This window comes from Aquarana catesbeiana, linkage group LG01, assembly GCF_042186555.1.
Source record: "Aquarana catesbeiana isolate 2022-GZ linkage group LG01, ASM4218655v1, whole genome shotgun sequence".
Lineage (NCBI taxonomy): Eukaryota > Metazoa > Chordata > Amphibia > Anura > Ranidae > Aquarana > Aquarana catesbeiana.
In genome coordinates, this window is record NC_133324.1 from 652,986,609 (window position 1) to 653,007,421 (window position 20,813).

The window sequence follows — 20,813 nt, forward strand, 5'->3', positions numbered from 1 at the left end:
ACCAGGTCCCCCTGACGTGGTTAACAGCTGGCCCAGTCACCTGTTCTGTTTCCTCATAGCCTACCCACCCATTCAAGGGAATGAAGCCCCAAGGACAGCAAATGTTTGCAAACATATACATTAATAGTAGACCAGTAACGGCAAAGAGAGTTCAGGGCTGTTGACACACTGAAAATGTAAAAAAACATGTTCGATGCAGGTAACGTGATGCATTGGTTTTGCAGAAATGTCAGAGCAAATGTCACTTTCCCAATGCAGGATCCTCTTTAGATTGTGTGTTATGTTTAACAGAAGAGGGCTCATTATATTCAGTGTCCATGCAGTTGGCTGTGGTGAGAATATTGCATGGTACGTGTTAGCATCTTATATCCTTCTCAGACTACTCTCCCACCATTCATTCACACATATGCTGTCAGACATCGCATTGCTGTGCCGATCAAATGCGATGTCTGTGCAGTGAGAGTGTATGGCTGAACTCGCATTGGATTTGCGCAAAAATAATGCAGGAACCTTTTTTTTCCTCGCACTGGAATCGGATAGCATAGGTAATTCTGGGAATTTTTCTTAAAGGTTCACACCCTTTTTTAAGGTATACAACTTTCTGATTGTGTACAATATGTCGAGAGGCAAACAGAAGCACAGTTGTTTTATGGCTACAAACAATTTTTCTAATCAAGACATAGTTTGCACTATATGCAAGGTCAAGTTTGACACAGGCAAAGATAGTGTCTTCTGCTCTTTTTTCAGATCTCAGAACACCTTCCTATTCCATCTTCTAGCACTGTGTCTAGACCTCGTTATTGTAAACCCAAACATTCCACCAAGGTGTTTCCTTATCATCCTTGATTCCATTTTTTTTTCTATAGGAATAGAAAAACTCAGAGAAACAATTGCTTGCTCTCAATGGTTCCATAAGGGTCCTACTGGCTAGAAGTTGGAAGCAGTGCACGTTCTGTTTATCCTCGTTTTGCACTTATTGATTGTTTTACCAACATCTTGGAGTTATGAGCAATCTAAGCACTGTTGCTTCGTTCCTTCTGACTGGTCATCTGGTCCAAGTTCAGTCAGGCTATGCTACAGCTGTGAATAATGCCGCGTACACACGAGCGGACTTTATGGCAGACTTGGTCCGGTGGACCGGAGTCCGTCGGATAATTCGATCGTGTGTGGGCTCCAGCGGACTTTTTTTTCCAAAAGTTCGACGGACCTAGAAATGAAACATGTTTCAAATCTTTCCGACGGACTCGAGTCCGGTCGAAAAGTCCGCTCATCTGTATGCTAGTCCGACGGACAAAAACCAACGCTAGGGCTGCTATTGGCTACTGGCTATGAACTTCCTTGTTTTAGTCTGGTCGTACGTCATCACGTATGAATCCGTCGGACTTTGGTTGACCGTATGTAGGCAAGTCCGTTCATTCGGAAAGTCCGTCGGAAAGTCCGCCAGACCTAGTCCGTCAAAAAGTCCACCCGTGTGTACGTGGCATTACATCCATCAGGAGTCCATCCTGTTTTTGGCAGAGTTTCATGTTCCAGCGGTTTCCATTGTGCACAAAACTGTCAGGTAGATTTTCCTAGCAAACATCTGCACGTGGGGGAATAGTCTCTCACAATCCAGAGGTGGGCATGCATTAGGGAGCTAAGGAGTAAGCAAGGGGAGGGGAGATAGTTCCACTTTAAAGATGAAAAAAGACACAAAACACTTTATTTTATTCTTTGTTAGGTTGAACAGGTTACATTAGCTTAGATAATAAGCTAAAGCACTGAGGTGTTATGATATAGTACACATCGTTAATACTTTATTTTATGTACTGTGAGTGAAACAGGTTACTTTACATTTAGATAATCAGCTACAGCAGTGAGATGTTATGTTATGGATATATCATACATCCTTTTAACATTGATGCTTTATTTTTTATGTAGTGTTGGAAGAAATGGTTACAGCAGATTTAGTCATTCAATTAAAAAATAGTAGCTAGGTGCTTGGCTAAGAATGGAGAGTGAGCGAAACACTGGCTGTAGCTGTTCTCTGTAACTGCTGCCCTGCAGTGCCATACTAGGTTAACAGCTGTTGCAACAAGTGGAGGAGGCTGCTGATCAGGAAGAGTTTAAAAGACTGAGTCAAGCAGCATTGCACTGTAGGAACTGTAGTCTGGAACAGAGACTATGCTGTGGTGATCAAAAGCTTTTGAACTACATTCCTCTGAGAGGAAGAGGAGATTGCCACGAGGAGGGGAAGAGTTGCATTTTCCCAGGCTGTAGCAGACACAGTTTTTTCTTGCCGTGAGGGAGACCAGAGAGTGCATATTGCTTTCTATTGTGCACCATCACTGCTGCATATGAGTGGCTTGAGTGGGATCCTGAGTGCTGAGTTTGGGGGTGTCAACAGACTGAGTCACGTGGGTGAAGAGCAGATAATTATTGCTGTGTGACTGGATGGTGAGCTGCAAAATCACTGATCGGTGAGCTGCTGCTGTGAGGATTTACTCCTGGTAGAGACACTGTTCCCTTTAGGAACTGACCATACAGCCATCTGGTAGCCTTATTGCTGCCTGCAGGCTTGACTGGGACTTTTCTAATGTGCACCAACGGTACACCAGGGCCCCAACACTAGCTGAGGAGTTAGGACTAAAGACTACTCCTTTACATCTGCTACACAGAGACCTTTACCTACTGCTTATGTGCAGAAGTACTATAGTATAGTTATAATACTATTATTTACATTTCAGTTAAGGCTTATAAGCACTGTTTATTGTGCAGAACTCTACGTTGCCTTGGCATTGTGATTATACTGTCTTCTGTGTGCTCATTTATGGTCAAACCACCATTTATTCCAACCTGTACCAATACATTGAGTTAATTTACCACTAAACAGGCTTGTGTTTATTTCCTGATACAATTGAAATATGTGAACCACAGGAGCAAAAAATATAGTGTAACCTAATTAATTATTGTTTGCTGCAGTCAAAAATGCATTCCACCATTAGGTGGAGTGAAAAAACAAAAACAGAAAAGTGTCAACGGCGCTGACCCCTATGTTATATTAAATAAATTAAATAAAACCACTCCTATTTGTTACAGTGAATATATATGTGGGGTAGTGAAACCCTAAAAGGAAGCTTCCTGATGACGCAATCCTACTTGCGAACCGCGTATAGGCTGCTGGGAAAAATACTACGTCACTTCCTGACGGGCGAAAGCAAGGCTTGAGACACACGCCGCCATAGGAAACATAGAGCAATACTTTCACCCTTTTGAAACTGCTGGATAGGCTTGGTGCCGGAATACGGGCTCAGCCAAATGTGAGTTTTACAGTCTCTTTGTTTTTAACCTTTAAATAAACAGTGCAAACATACTGCGCAATGATTATGGTTTATTTTCTATGAGGATGACCATCCTTTGTACTACTGGGAAAAGCATAGGCAAAGACCCTGAGTGGAGTGGTTATCCTATTAATGAACCAAAGGCGTGTTGACACCTTTATCTGGTGAGTGGTCAATCCATATGGTGGTGGTGCTGTCACAATATTGGTGGATTTAGCTGCACGGAACCATGGATGAGGATAGAAGCATACAGAAGTAGTTTACCCACACTGGAGAGTTGCACTGGGAGTCATATTTTCCTACCCACTGGAGAGTTGCGCTGGGACTTTATATTTCTTTATTCACTAGTAACAAATAGCTGGGACATTTAATCCAGCAGAAACACTGGACTTTTATTTCATTATTTTATATTATTCATTATTGGATTTAAAACTATTAATATTGAAGGCGGGGTATTGTTTTGGTGTATCACTTAAAGATCAATGTTGATATATTTTGATGTGACACAGGCATTGGTTATATAGTGTGTAGTGGTATATTTTGTGCACACAATAATTAATTAAATAACACCACTCTTATTTGTGACAGTGAATATATATGTGGGGTAGTGAAACCCTAAAATATTAATATATTCACTGTCACAAATAAGAGTGGTGTTATTTAATTTATTTAATATAACATATAGGTTATCGCCATTGTCACTTTTCTGTTTTTATTTCCTGATACAATTCATAGCCAATTTAAAGGTAACTATACTCATGCTCTTATAAGTGCTTGCAGTAAGTTTCATTCAACTAGTTGTGTCAGAGGGGCTGAGGTTGTATCTTAAGTCAATTCGCAGAACAGAGAACCGAAATTACCAAGCGGCTCCAGTAGAGGTAGTGCTACAAAAGTATGATTTTTCAGCATGGATTCTATTTGTAATTTTGAAAATATTTCAGGTTCAGAACGTCATATCCTTTCACTTGAATTGTGGACCTTCAAAACGAGCTGCCAAGCATGACACCAATACGAATCAGTCTTCTATGTTAGAACAATAGGATTGTTCGGATGCTTTTAAAGAAAAAAAAAGTTTGTAAATTAACAATAGGCATATATTTATAAAACATCATAATTATACATTTTTTCCATTTTTAATTTGCATGTGTATCACTGAAACATCTCTTTTGATTTAGAGTTTTGACAGTAAATGAATAGATGTTTTGTGTGCTTTAGAACTGCTGGGTATACACCCATCTATCAGCACTAGAAATGAATGTTTGTATAAAGCGTAGTCTACATGGAAATCTGTCATAGTAATCAGAACATTACTGGGTCAAGTTGCCTTAACAGAGTCCCTTTGCTCGATTGGAACTTCAAAACATGTTTGTGCAAACATGCTTTTCTGCCATTACCACTAGTGACAGACTGCAACTTATGTCATTTTTCATTTTGCTCCTAGTTCATCTTTATATGCCAGTTCTGACAGCTTTCCTAGGTATATTTCAAATATTTGCAGTTAAAAAGGGTAACCAGGGGCGTGTCCGGATGCGAGCGGCGACGGACGTCTTGGTGAAGAGCTCCAGAGCCCTGCTTGCTAATCCACCGGCATCCATGTATTTACAGCCCTAAAAATTCCACAAAAACCCACCAGGCTAGTCATCGGGACTCCCTGCTGTATTATCCGGGGCTATTTTAGAGAAATCCGGCCTACAAGAGGCCTCCAGACTCCCGCGGCCGCCGCCATCTTGCCGACTCAGGGCCTCCCAGAGGGATCGCAATCCGGACGGATCCAGAGGTAAGGGGACCCTCATTCACACATACAGACTATCCCCCTGTGCATCGGGCACGGTCCGGTGGCTCTGCTGAGCTCCTGGGACGCTCGTGGCGGCCGCGGCCTGGTCCGACCTAGTGCGGCCTAGTGAGGCCTGTGGATCCCCGCTCTTTCCTGAGGCCGCATCCCCACCGAAGGTCATCGAGACCGGTCAGGCCCACAGCTATTTGCAGGCCCCCTTTCCTCACCTGCCTGGTCAAACCTCCTGGTCCCTGCCAGGGCCTGGGTCACTGCCAGAGACTGCCTGACTGACCCAAGGTATTGGATAGCTTGGTGTGCCCCACTGGCTGCTGCATTTGCCACACTGCTCAGGGCCTTCTGCACACTGGCACCCCTGATATACCATCCACCATACCTGGCCTCTGCCTGCCTGTTACTGTGAGGGGGGAGACTACAAGCGTTTGTTGACTGCCCTATGATACCCGGCTGGCCATCCTTTCACGGAGCACCAGGATCCACTTGCCCTAACAATCACCCCCCAACAAATACTATACAAGTCCACAGGGCTACTGATCAATGACCCCATCATGTTTATAAAAGACCTTTCAGGGGCGTGGTCTGGACATGGCCGTGTGAAGACATGCTTCTGAGCGGCTCCCGGTCCGTCCCAGCCTTTCCTGCCCTTAAACCAGCCATACCAGCATTTAATCAGCGGCATGTACTCTGCTGGAAGACGCAGAGGAAAGAGCAACCGACAACATAAAAGAACACCGCCAAAAACACAGCGGAACGGAGCCATCAGACAATATCTTTCGGACCCCAGTGACCCATCCCCCGCTCCAAAGATGGCGGCCGCCATGCAGACGAACGAGCATGTGAGTACCCCACAGCACTGCTCACTGACGCAGCCCATGGCCCCCGGTGCATCTGATAGAAACATTACTACACCTCTGCTACTCCGGACAACAGAGCTTATGAGTACCTCACAGCACTGCTCACTAACACCGTCCATGGCACCCTGTACATCAGATGGAGACATCTCTACCCCTCTGCTGCTCAGGGATGTCATCCAAGACACACAGGTCTCACATAATACACCCCTGACCCTGCACGCAGATGAGGAGCTGAGAGCACTGTTGAGAGCAATACCTACAAGAGCAGACTTTGAACCTCTAGCCAGCAGGCTGGAAGCCTCACACCGCAGAGACATAGCAGCAGTGCGCACCGACATCACAGCACTGTCAGATCGCATGGGTGCAGGAGAAGCCACAGTAACGGAACTTACACAGCGCCTAAAGCAAGTGGAAGATATCCAAGCAAATCAAACAAAATCACTATTGAACCAGCAACTTCACCTAGAAGAAATTGAAGATCGCAGCAGGAGGAACAACCTGCGTATAAGGGGCCTACCCGAAGCCACGGGTACAGAGGATCTCACAGCTACTGCTATAGCCATTTTCAGAGACATAGCAAGAACGGACTTTCCTGCGACGATGTCCTTTGACCGGATTCACAGGGCGCTGGGGCCGAAATCAACGGATCCGAACCGCCCAAGAGATGTGATCTGCAGAGTACACCAGTACACCCATAAAGAGATCATCTTGCGGAAAGCATGGGAGATGAGAGATGTGGAATTTGACGGTGCATCTATCTAGATCATGCCTGATCTTTCCAGAGCCACCCTGCAGCGCAGAGCGATGTTGAAGCCAGTGCTTGAGTTGGCCCAACGCGCGGGGGTCACGTATCGCTGGGGATACCCCATATCGGTGACATTCAAGAAGAGATCACAATTTTTCACCTTACGATCCTATGCGGAACTTCCTACACTGTTTGATTTTCTAGAAACCGATCCAGTAACGGTTCCAGACTGGCTTCAACTGATCCCAAGATTTGCTAACCGCCCAGGGGGTCCAAATCTGAGAAGGCCAGGCTCACCAAGACCACAACGCACTCAACGCAGATCAAGGATCACGTCTCCAGCAGAAGACAGAGAAACCTAGAGTCGTCTGCTGTGGTGACAATATGTATGTTGCCCCAGATGCTTTGACTTTTGCCTTTTTATCCACGTTTGTTTGGATTTCTTATTTTTCTTATTTTTCATATTTTACTGTTCACCACTTAAGGCCCCATTCTTAATGCTGTGTAGTCTGAACTCCCCTAACAACATACCAAAAGAACTGACTGTCCTCCCCTCAGAGTTGCAGATATGAGCCACCCCCCCCCCACTAATCTGGCTGCTTGGGACAGAATATGGTTACTGTTGTGACCGGGGAAGTTGGAGAAGGAGTCCTGGAATTGAGTCAGGTTAACGCTGCACCCCCTAATGGTAGTCCCTGGAATAAGGAACTTTCTAATGATGAAGGGGTTTTGATGGTGACTCTGCCTGTGCCATACGGACGACAGGAGTTAATTTCTCCCGACCCTGTCTCCACGCTACGCAATGGACAATCAGTATTGGGAATATTGTGTATCAACACGTCACTGCTCCCTGTGCCGGAAATGTTCTATCCTGGTTCCACACCAGTGTGTTTTCTCTCTTGGAACTATCTTGCACTAAGTTACGCACACTTTAAATATGTCTGTGTATTACCGCAGGGAACTTTTTCTCAGGAATTTGAAAACTTAGGGTTCACTGTGAGCCACGATTGCATAAATATATATAAGTGTGTCTGCGCTGAAAAATCCAGAAAGTGCTCCGTGCAAAAAAAAAAAAATCAAATAAATATATACTGAATACCAAATAATCAAGGCTAATTGATTCTTAGTGCTAAACACACATGACCCCCAAAAGTGCAATGTGCAAAAAATATGCCCAAAATCTGAGTGTCAAGATAAAAATGAAAAAATACAAAATATAAAAAATATATATATAACCATTTATAAAAAGTCCTTATAGTCCATAAAAAATAAAGTGCTCAAAAAAGTGTGTCCATAATCAGTGAAGTCCATCCATCCTGCTCATCTCATAAGTGTATCACCATAAAGCATGCCTTAGTGCTCTCCTGTGACCCCCAAAAGCGCATGCGCTCACCTTAATGTGTGTGACACAGTAATTAAACTCTGTCAATGCACGCTTTGGAGCCACTCCTGTGCTCAATGCGATCAGCTGTGTAGATCTCCAATGTTCCCCAACAACGTCATAATAATCATATGGAAAAGAAAGGAAACTCCATAGCGCAATATTGCAACATAAAAAGGATTTTTATTCAAAACAAAGCTCTCCCTTAATAGGGGTACTCACATGCTGCAGGTGCGTAAGTGCACCATCCTGTACAGGTATAACAAGCCGATTGTTGGTGTGTGGCGTGCGGTGCGGTGTATGCATCCAAAACCTCTCTCTCTCTGCTGACAACTCCGTCCTGGCCCCTCCCCTACGCGTGTTCGGCACAGGGATCACGTGCCTTCATCAGGGGGATTTGCATATCAGTATTGCGGGAGGGGGGTCAACTGGGGAGGGGGGAGAGGGAAAACAGAACATTTATGTTTTGAGTAAGAGGGGTTGGTATGGAGGGAGGAGGGAAACACTAATTAGATTGTTGTAAGAAGGGCCAGTTGGAATTTGCTCAGTTATATGGCAATAGCAATGAAGGATAAGATTGGGGGCAGACAATACAAGGGATGCAGATAGATAAGAAGTTACCAATAATAAGAATATGGTTGGTGTTTTACCTTATCTGTTCATTTAATAATGTTTGTGATGTTTACAATGCTTACATGTCTATCTTATATGTAAGGGTAGGGGAGAGGGTGGGCCGGGATTAGCTCCCCCGGTCGTAGTCTAACCTCATCCCCATTAGGCCGAAACACCTTCCCGGTGATAACTGGAGTGTGTTTCATTGCAAGGAATTGCACCTAGTTGCCTAACGACAACTAGTACGTGTAGGACGATCTTTTGGTTTGATCGTCCACCCCTTTTCATTGTTTTTGTTTTGTTTCTAGAGCTCTCTTTGCTCTTATTCTTTTTACCTTTTCCTTTTCCTCCCCCTACTCCTTCAAGTCTTCTATTCCCTATTTCATTACTAGCCCCCCCTCCCCCCCCCTTTTTTTTGTAAAGAAATTTCTTTTTTACTGGCGTGAGCACGATGGATCAAATTACTATCTATACCCTAAACACCAAAGGGCTGAATGTGCCGGAAAAGCGTTGCATGCTCCTGAATGATCTTAAAAGATCTAAAGCAGATGTGGCGTTTATCCAGGAGACTCACTTTAAGACGGGTGCACCGATGTGTTTGAAAAACCGATATTTCCCAACTACATACCACGCTACCAATCCCTCAGCCAAATCAAAGGGAGTGTCTATACTGATCTCGGGGAATGTGCCCTGGACCTGTAGAGACACCAGAATTGACACAGAGGGGAGATATGTGTTTCTCAAAGGACTGATTGGTGATGTACTGGTGACTCTAGCGACTGTATACGCCCCAAATGACAGACAGGATATTTTCATATCCAAAACATTGAACGAACTTCTACCTTTTGCAGAAGGACAACTAATACTAGGCGGCGATTTTAATGTTCCTCTGTGCCCATCGGTAGACACATCAAATGGAACGTCCTCTCTCTGGAGGGGTGTACACAAACGAATCACCAAGACACTACATGAGACCAGACTGATTGACGTATGGAGACTTTTACACGCCGGAGAGAGGGATTATACATTCTTCTCATCACCACACAAATCATATTCCCGCATCGATCTTTTTCTTTTGCCTCATAACCAACTGGAGGCAATAGACAAAGTTGACATAGGCACAATCACCTGGTCTGACCATGCTCCTATTACCCTGAAATATTCCCTCTCACGAACAGCGACGACAAAATCAAGATTTTGGCGACTAAACGAAAGTTTACTTCAGGACCCTACAGTGTTAGCTGATGTCACAAAAGAACTTAAATTTTATTTTCAGACGAATGATATTGACAATTGTGACCCTGGGATACTCTGGGAAGCCCATAAGTCTGTGATCAGAGGAATCCTGATCAAACATGGTGCACATATCAAAAGGGAACGGGAGAAACAGTTATTAATTTTATTACAGAAAACCCACGATTTAGAAAAAACACATAAACAAAACCCGACCACATCCATAGAAACAGAACTCCTTACATTACGCAGACAGACGGTAGATATATTACATTACCAAGCGAAAGCAGCTTTACAAGCGTGTAGAAAACTCACCTATGAATCGGGGAATAAATGTGGGAAAATTCTTGCAAGGGCAGTTAGACAACAGAGGTTACGCGCATATATACCACAAATCATATCCCCATCAGGGCAAAAAAGGGCGACACCCACGCAAATAGCAGATGAATTTAAAAATTTTTACTCCTCCTTATATAACCTTCCGAAGTCAGGAGTCACTGACACCGTAATAAGGGAATATCTTACTCTAGCTAATACCCCCAAACTATCAGCAGAAGATGCAGCTGCCCTAGAAGAACCCATCACAATGGTAGAACTACAAGGCGCAATTAAAAACATGAAACCAGGTAAAGCTCCGGGTCCGGACGGTTTGACTCTGCAGTACTACCAGACTCTGCTGCCGATTCTAGGCCCACGTATGTTGAAACTATTTAACAAGCTTACGGAAGGGGGCCACTTGCAGAGAGACACATTAAGCGCGCACATATCCCTTATACCTAAGGAAGGGAAAGATCCAGCGGCCTGTGGTAGCTACAGGCCCATATCTCTTCTAAATATAGATCTTAAACTCCTCACCAAAATCTTGGCAAATAGATTATACCAACATATGACTAACCTGATAGAAAAGACAATACAAGGGATGCAGATAGGGGTTGGGCTTTCTGGTGAGTGGGGGCACAAGAGGGGGCCTGCCAATCACGGATACACCAAACATCATTGTTCGTCAAGGATAATACACCTGTCAGACATAGCCCCATTGGACTATTTATATTGGACGATTTTGATTGCAATATATATGCCAATTTATTTATATTTTATTTAACATTTTTTATGTTTTATTTATTTTTCACTTTTTTCACTTTCATAACACATTTATCCATTCACTATTCACATCAGGAAGAACATTAAGCTCATTTGGGTCACTTATACACATTTTGTATGTATTACATATGATATTTGACACTACTTTTTATGACATTTTTTATGATATATATGTTTTGATATTTTTTACCATGCACGATTTTGCAACAATTCTTTACTTATGGTTGTGACCCACCCATTCACACCCTATGCTATCACGTATTGGTTTAATTTATATTATTTCAGTTAGTGTTTTCCTACACACGTTGCTGTGACTTTTTAGGGCACTCTGCACAATTACTGTTTCTAATATATATTGTTTTTTTTCTTTTTTCTATTACAAACAAAAAAATTTTTTTTGGGTCGCGCATCACATTTGGTGGTCTTTTATATTTGCGAACAGCGCCATTCCCGTTTAGAACATATGACTAACCTGATACACTTAGACCAGGTGGGTTTTGTCCCTACGCGTGAAGCTAGGGACAACACCACAAAAGTCCTTAATTTGATCCATAGAGCTAATGTATCTAAAGCGCCTTGTACCTTTCTCAGCACAGATGCTGAGAAAGCATTTGATCGGGTGAGCTGGGAATTTATGACAGCAGTCCTCAAGCATATCGGATTAGGTAACCACATGTTGCAATGGATCTCTAATGTTTACTCGTTACCTACGGCTAGGGTCAAGGCTAATGGAATCCTGTCTGCTCCTTTTAATATCTCTAATGGTACCAGACAAGGATGCCCGCTGTCACCCCTTCTTTTTGCCCTGGTACTCGAACCCTTTCTAAACACGATACGCAGGAACCCAGATATCTCTGGGATTTCCATAGGGCACAGACAATACAAGATTTCCGCATACGCGGATGATCTTCTATTTTCCTTAACCAATCCGATTATCTCCCTCCCAAATTTAATTAAAGAATTTCAGAGATACGGGAACATGTCCAACCTAAAGATTAATTTTGACAAATCAGCAGCAATGGGAATTAATATGCCGATGGAACAACTTTCCTCTCTGAAGTCCAAATTCAATTTCAAGTGGTCAGACAGTCACTTCAAGTACCTGGGCACTAACATACCCAGGGATCTGAAACGCACATTTGAACTGAACTTCCCTCCAATCCTGAGCACAGTTAAAGAGTTACTCGCAGAGTGGGGCAAAGGTCTTCACTCATGGTTTGGGAGATGCAATCTAATCAAGATGTGCATTCTCCCAAAATTTCTATACCTATTTCAAGCCTTACCTATAAGAATCCCCGGTAACTATTTTAAACAAATACATTCCCTATTTATAAAATTTGTGTGGTCACACTCTAAGCCTAGACTAAAAAGATGCTATTTGACTCTACCGAAACACTATGGAGGTCTCGCCCTCCCGGACGCAAAACACTATTATCAAGCTGTGCACCTAGGGAGGATCATTGACTGGAACAGACACGACAAAACCAAACTATGGATCCAAGTAGAGAACCATCAGGTTAATATACCCTTGAAGGGGGCTATCTGGTGCTACGATAAATTACCTAGGGACATGACTTCACACATGACCATTGGTGCCACGCTGTCAGTAGGGTTAAATATACTTAAAAACACTTCATTGACCTCCAAACAATCCCCCTTATTCCCTATTCTGGGGAATCCAGCGTTCGAACCAGGGCTAGACTATTCAAACTATGAGACACTCTGGGAGGCAGGTAAAGACTGTGCATCACATTATGTGGAAGACGACCACTGGACCTCAATTCAGTCTCTGACGAATGATAACGGGGGTTTTCAATTGTCATTTTGGAAAGCGATTCGGCTACACCATTTCCTTTACTCAATACCAGAACCGATGCGATATAAGCGCGATATGACGACGCTAGAATAATACTGTAGAAGGGAGGGCACTCTGCCTCAGGTGCTCTCCAAGACATACTCGCTACTCAACACACCGACTGAACAACCAGACTTGTTATTTTTACGAAAATGGGAACAGGATCTAAAATGTAATTTTACAGAAGCACAAACACAAAACATACTTCAACTTACACTGAAATCATCCATCTGTACAAAAATTCAGGAGACAAATTACAAAATTCTGACTAGATGGTATTACACACCTCAATTATTACACAAATTTTTCCCCGGCACTTCCGATAGATGCTGGAGGTGCGGTTCTGAGGAGGGGATGCTCCTACACATTTTTTGGACCTGTTCACTAGTACAGCAGTTTTGGGTAGCAGTAGAGACAATTGTTAAAAAATTCACGAATCACATAACGCAGAGAGATCCAGCCGTTTTTCTGTTACATGCCACCTCAGCCCCAATTAAATCATATAAAAAGTCAGTGGTCAGACATCTGCTCAATGCAGCGAAGTCCTGTATTCCAGCATTGTGGAAACAGAGTACACCCCCTACGGTGGGAATGTGGCTACGTAGAGTTGAAGAAATCAAAAAGATGGAAGACCTAATACTGACTGCCCAACACAAACAAGACAAACATTCAAGAAACTGGTTATCCTGGAACATATATATTTTCTCAGATGAAGGACAAACCTTACTAAATTCTTGAGAACCCCTTGACTAGGTAGCGGCTATGGGATAGAACCTTGGCCGGATCCATCGCGCTCGCGTCTATCTATAACCCTCCCCCTCCCTTTCTCACCCCTTCCACTCTGCCTTTACTTCTTATATATATATTTTTTTTCTTTTTTCTGTGCAATAAGTGGTCTATTATTTCAGTAACAGACAACTTTCCATTCACACCAACTATGATGGAATTATGTAAGAATAAGCAAATACTGGGAAGATGTCATTCCGGTTATATTGTAATACTGCATGGTGGTTGATATACCTATGGACTACAAAGACGGATTCACAAATCTAAAGAGGATAAATGATGTCATAGGCCAGTTTCCATGCAGATAGAATGGAACACTTTAATGGAAAGGATATATGATGACGGTATTTGTCAGAATGCTAATAGAAAGACCACGGATGTATTATATCGATTATGATACGCTTTTTCTTTTTTCTTATTTGTTTTTGTTTTCTCCTTTCCTTGTCAAAAATTCAATAAAAATTATATTTGGAAAAAAAAAAAAAGGGTAACCAGAGGCAAAACTTTTTTTTCATTTTGTATAGAGTAAAGAAGGGTTATAACCCTTGTTAGTTTTTTTTTTTTTTGCTCTCTGTATCCCATTGAGGAGATTTCCCTTCACTTCCTGTCCCATAAAAGTGAGGGAGAATCCTTCCAAAGTGGAATCCTTCCCAGGGAGTCACCAGAACTAATGTTCCAATTGGAAGATTTCCCCTCTATAAGTGTTCTGGGGTAAACTCAACATTCGGGATTTTCTTCTTTACTTTCGATGATAATGGTAAACAGGACAAATAGAGAGGGTGAATCTCCCTAATCGGGTACAGACAGCAATAAAAACTGACAGGTGTTCTAATCCCTCTCCACTCTATCCAAAACTTAAAAAAAAAAAAAAAAAAGTTTTGCCTTTAGTTACACTTTTAGTTTAACATAGAAATGCACAACACACAAATGTAGTTCAAAAAACAAAAACAAAATGTTAATATAACCAACCATATTACCTTTTGCCAGACTCCAAAAGCTCAAAGCCTTCATTAATACGGTTAAAAGGTAGTGTATGGCTTACTAATCCATCCAAATTAAATTTATTTGCCAAATAGTCAGACACCAATTTGGGAACACATTCTTTACTTTTCCAACCTGAAAACCAGACCAGAATAATGTAAAAATACAGAATCAGGTATACATGTATACATATAAATACTATCTCATAATACAGTTAACAGTTTTTTCAAGGGAAAGTTTTTTTTTTTTTCTACTTGTACCCACAGATAAGCCTACATAAGTGAGTACACCCCTCACATTTTTGTAAATATTTTATTATATCTTTTTGTGTGACAACACTGAAGAAATGACACCTTGCTACAATGTAAAGTAGTGAGTGTACAGCTTGTATAACAGTGTAAACTTGCTGTTACCTCAAAATAACTCAACACACAGCCATTAATGTCTAAACTGCTGGCAACAAAAGTGAGTACACCCCTAAGTGAAAATTTCCAAATTGGACCCAATGAGCCATTTTCCCTTCCCGGTGTCATGTGACTCGTTAGTGTTACAAGGTCTCAGGTGTGAATGGGGAGCAGGTGTGTTAAATTTGGTGTCATCACTCTCATTCTCTCATACTGGTCACTGGAAGCTCAACATGGCACCTAATGGCAAAGAACTCTAATCTCTGAGGATCTGAAAAAAAGAAAAGAATTGTTGCTCTACATAAAGATGGCCTAGGCTATAAGAAGATTGCCAAGACCCTGAAACTGAGCTGCAGCATGGTGGTCAAGACCATACAGCGGTTTAACGGGACAGGTTACACTCTGAACAGGCCTCGCCATGGTCGACCAAAGAAGTTAAGTGCACATGCTCATTGTCATATCCAGAGGTTGTCTTTGGGAAATAGACATATGAGTGCTTCCAGCATTGCTGCAGAGGTTGAAGGGGTGGGGGGGTCAGTCTGTCAGTGCTCACACCATACGCCGCACACTGCATCAAATTGGTCTACATGGCTGTCATCCCAGAAGGAAGCCTCTTCTAAAGATGATCACAAGAAAGCCTGCAAAGAGTTTACTGAAGGCAAGCAGACTAAGGACATGGATTACTGGAACCATGTCCTGTGGTCTGATGAGACCAAGATAAATTTATTTGGTTCAGATGGTGTCAAGCGTGTGTGGCACCACCGGGTGAGGAGTACAAGGACAAGTGTGTCTTGCCTACAGTCAAGAATGGTGGTGGGAGTGTCATGGTCTGGGGCTGCATGAGTGCTGCCGACAATGGGGAGCTACAGTTCATTGAGGGAACCATGAATGCCAACATGTACTGTGACATACTGAAGCAGAGCATGATCTCCTCCCTTCGGAGACTGGGCCGCAGGGCAGTATTCCAATATGATAACGACCCCAAACACACCTCCAAGATGACCACTGCCTTGCTAAAGAAGCTGAGGGTAAAGATGATGGACTGGCCAAGAATGTCTCCAGACCTAAACCCTATTGAGCATCTGTGAGGCATCCTCAAATGGTGGAGGAGCGCAAGGTCTCTAACATCCACCAGCTCTGTCGTCACGGAGGAGTGGAAGAGAACTCCAGTGACAACCTGTGAAGCTCTGGTGAACTCCATGCCCAAGAGGGTTAAGGCAGTGCTGCAAAATAACGGTGGTCACACAAAATATTGACACTTTGGTCCCAATTTGGACATTTTCACTTAGGGGTGTACTCACTTTTGTTGGCAGCCGTTTAGACATTAATGGCTGTGTGTTGAGTTATTTTGTTGTCACATGAAAAGATATAATAAAATATTTACAAAAATGTGAGGGGGTGTACTCACTTTTGTGAGATACTGTACATAGGTACAGTGAATATCTCCTAAACTTGCCCTGTTTAGGAAATATTCACACTGCATGCAGCCAGTGATGTCACTAGTGCATGTGCTTCTGAGGGGACAGCATGCTCGTTCTGTCCGTTCAGAGCTCTGTGCCCTGGCCGTGACATCATCGTGGCCCAGCCAGTCAGTTGGCCGGAGCACCCAGAAGGAAGACCAGGTGAAGATGGAAGCCCTGTCAGCGGTGACAGCGCTCCGTTGGAGGGCTTCATTCTAAGGTAAGCATTTCATAATGTGCGGTGGTTTACCGCCACTTTAAACCTTGTTTAGCTAGCTTTTGAAAAGAGTAAAAGTAGCCTCAACAGTCTTCCAATATCCTAGTATTAGTAAGGCAAGGTTCCCCCTCCTGGTTGTACTTATTATGGTTAGCAAAGTACACCTCATACAAATAAAAACTTTTTGGCCAACATTTTAATCATGACATGTAAAAAGATTTTTTAAATAAGGGCAAATATAGTTAAATATGTTAAACTAAAAAACAAAAATGTGTTTTATTGCTGCTTACCAATTTTTGATGCTGGTTGTATTAGCTTTTTTTTCGATTTATTTTCACCTAGTGATCCATCCAGTAAGAGCTTGTTCACACAGGCAGCCAGGGGATGGCAGAAATAGCTGGTCGAGCCACGGTTTTACCCACCCTCATCCACCTCCCTTAAGTTGCAATGGAGTATAAATGGGGTTGGACACATATCATGGATGTGGAAAAATTGTTGCTACATGTCACTTTCCACAGCAATATTTAACTGAATGGGGCCGTGTCACAGTCGCTCAGCAACCAGATGTAATGCATACAGTTGCTGCATGGTGGTGCAGGCTTTTTAGGGATAACACAGATGGTGAGAGATGACAAATCACCTCCAATCTGCCTTTAAAGCATCACAGAAGACTTTTTAGGGATGGGGGGGGGGGGGTGTGTCAAGGGCTGCAAATGTAAACAAGCCATCCTAAGCATGGTTATTTTTAATTTCCTTTAATTGACCAAGCTATCCATCAAAAGTAGCAGTCAATGGTTGAGACAAACTATTAAGCATTGACAGGGATACTTACAAAGGTCATCATTTGTTCATATATGTAAAACCTTTATCCCAAAAAGAAGAAACTGTTTCTGTAGCTGCTTAAAATGTGTTAGCTTTAATTTGTTAGTCAAATCCATCTAAATCAGCTACTGCTTCTTACGCTTTCACACATGCGGACTGTTTGTCCGTATTTCATCCATCCGTTGACGGATGAAAAAAAGGACATAAATGCATCGCTATGGGAAAATGGATGTAAATGGGTGATCAGTTTACATCCACATCTGTCAACATCTGTTTTTTTTAAATGGATCAAAGCTCTATTTTTCTTCTGGTAAAAAAACGTATTGGACGAAAAACAAATGTATTCAGACAAACGGTCCATTTTTCATCTGTTTTTGCATTAGTAGTGGATGTAAAAAAAAAAAAACTGATGAGAAACGGATGAGCAGTTGATGAAAAACAGATGAATACTTCATTCGTTTTGACGTGTCTGAACTGATGAAATGAACGGATGTGTGAAAGGGGTCTAAAATGACCCTCTCCTCAGATTGACAACGCTGCTGTTCGATGGTTTCTTTGTTGCTTCTCCATCCACAATAGAGCCACCCTAAGACAGAAGATGTGTTACTGATTGGATCACAGATGAATATAATGGGGAAAAAAGCCTAAAATATTAAACTATGCAGCCACCACATTAAGGGATTGGGAAGCAGCAATATATTACACTTTTGTTTTTGGGTTTTAATACCACTTTAAGGGTGATAAGGGGATTTTGCATGTGTAATGACTTGATCAGCTAATACTGCACCTTATGGAACTATGTTGAGTAACTTATGTGTGTTGTATTTGGATGTAAATGACAGTATGAGGCAGGCAAATTAAAATTTATGTCATTCAACCATAAACAGGAAATTAGGAATTTAATGACAAGCCCAGAAGATTAAAAAATACAAGCTTTGGAGATATATCTGGTTTCCACATGAGGTATGAAGAACATTGTGCAGAAGTGGCCTGGGTTGGGGGCCCTAAAAGGTTGCTTTCTTCTTTAATATACTAGGCTGGCCTCTGGTAGACCAAAGTTGGACTGGCCTCTAGGGGCTCATCTGTGAAACAATTTCCCCTTTTCAGACTACAAATTTTAGATGCAGGCCCTGTTTGCAATACCAGGCGCTGATTGGCATTGACTAACTTGTACCTGCTCTGTCTGTGATTATAAAGTTTTGTGAGAGGTCTTCCAACACAGAATATATTTCCAGAATTCTGCATTAGGCCATGTGACTGCTTAAATCTACAAATCTCTATGATCAAGTAGAAGAGAACAGAGGGCTAGTCTATCCAGATCTGTGGCTTCTATTATATGCAGGGCCTACTCAAAAACAGGTCTAAAAGGGTCTGTGGCTGTTGGCCTGCTATGATAGAGAGATATATACATATCAGACCTCTAAGAATAAGAATCCATCTATATCCGAACGTTGGATATATTTTTCTATTCTCTGAGAAAATGAAAGAAGAAATCTTGATGGTCACTATGAGAAAGCTTTAACGATTTGTGAATAACTTTTTCCTCTTCCTTAATAAACAGGAGGCATTTGTGGCCAGCTGTAATTCTGTTCACCTAAGAATACACTGCACACCAAAACAAACACTGTATTTTTTTCTGTGTACTTTGCTTTGATACCTCCAAAAATACAGCCTTTCCATGTACGTCCTGTAAAGAGTAGATAGGGATCAAACGTAATGTGGGCATTTGCAGGGGCACCTCCTATAATTACACTGGTCCCATATCCTAGCTGTGTACACTCCAGGGCAGATTTCTGCATCAAACAAAAAAAAATAAAAAAACACAAAAGGATAATTACATTTATTCAGAGCTTCACTAACTGCATGCTTAGATGTATTTCACAAAATGTGTATATATATATATATATATATATATATATATATATATATATATATATATATATACACACACACACACACACACACACACACACACATACATACATACATACACACACACACACACTATAACAGAAAGCTTAATAAATACAAGAATAGAAAATAAGAAGTCCAAATAAAGCAGAAGCAAATAACAGAAATAAAAGTAATGCAGGGAGGACCTGCCATGGTAGTCTATGGGGAAGGTGAAAAATGTATCAGTGGAACAGCATGAAAGATATTAGATGCTGCAAGAAATACTCCTAGAAATACTCATAATGCTCCTTTCTATTGATTACAAAGGCCGAGAGCACTGCAGTGAAGTAAACCTGTCCAGACAGAAATATATGGTTGTTTCTAAGTCACTGCCCCAAAGAAAGCACACAGATCATAAAGTTCAGTGAAGTCATACTTGTTTGGGCTTAAGCTGGCCCATACACATAGATTGTTTTATTCAACCTGTGGGCTGAACGAAAAAATAAATCTCACCAATTCTTCCATCATCCTCAGGAACCATTAGAAATGTGTACAGTGTGTAGGCAGCATGAGCATCTCAAAGTATTGAAGCAACGGAGTCAGTGTGACAGCCAAGCAACATGCATTTTCAGAAGTACAGCTCAGTAATGTCACCCGCCATGTTTTTTTTATGACAGGTTTCCTTTACTGGGGGTAACTAAAGTGGCAGGGCTCCAGAGTTAGTAAGATATATAAAATGAACACTTTGGGTTCATGATATATTGCCTAGATGTCTGCTTATAAGTGCTTATGATAGATTTAACTCTTTAAAAGAAAGGATAGGATTATTTCTGTTACACATTAACTGTAATAATAATAATTAACAGTAAACTAGCTTGTAGTTTATCTTTAGCAATCTTCAATATCTCCTGTGTCCATCTCAGATAGTATTTAGACAAGGAAATTGCAGAAAGCATTATGATCAGTAATCTCCCCTTTATTAACGGAAAAGCTCAAATAAAAAAAACTGGTGGAATGACCAGACAACTTCAGACATTAAAGATCAAATGATATGTGCATTACAGAACAATAATAACAGTGCTCCAAACAAAATCCCAGTACAAAGTGATAAAAATGCTTATATTAAGCAAGTCCACAGTGAAAGAAGTTGATAATGAAGTTCACTGATATCCAATATTGTGACTGTGTGAGGGTGCTCCAAACAATGATAAGGTGACTTGAAACATGTGCTCCCCCCGTGTGTGATTGTGCTCACCTCAGGGTGTGTGACCGCTCAACTAAGTAGACATGTGCACAGCCATTTTCGTTTTTGTTTCATTCGTTTATTTTTTTTTTCGTTTTTCAGGTCATTCGTTAT

General features: G+C 41.9%; 1 protein-coding gene across 4 annotated transcripts in view; it reads right to left on the reverse strand.

Annotated features, from left to right (window-relative positions):
* Nucleotides 1-1,683: 1,683 nt before the first annotated feature.
* Nucleotides 1,684-20,813, reverse strand: part of LOC141110180 (alcohol dehydrogenase 1-like) — a 56,872-nt gene continuing 37,742 nt past the window's right edge. Inside the window, exons 7-10 of one of the 4 annotated variants that reach the window (XR_012236258.1) lie at nucleotides 19,221-19,356; nucleotides 14,657-14,795; nucleotides 8,105-8,520; nucleotides 1,684-4,373 (exon numbers count right to left, since the gene is read on the reverse strand). Coding sequence is in view for 3 of the 4 variants with exons in the window: in XM_073601409.1 (XP_073457510.1) it covers nucleotides 17,908-18,149; nucleotides 19,221-19,356 (378 nt within the window). In the remaining variant the exon portion in view is untranslated. Of the gene's footprint in view, nucleotides 4,374-8,104; nucleotides 8,521-14,656; nucleotides 14,796-17,609; nucleotides 18,150-19,220; nucleotides 19,357-20,813 lie in introns of those variants that run through there. The other 3 variants (XM_073601395.1, XM_073601409.1, XM_073601391.1) reach the window with 3 other exon arrangements.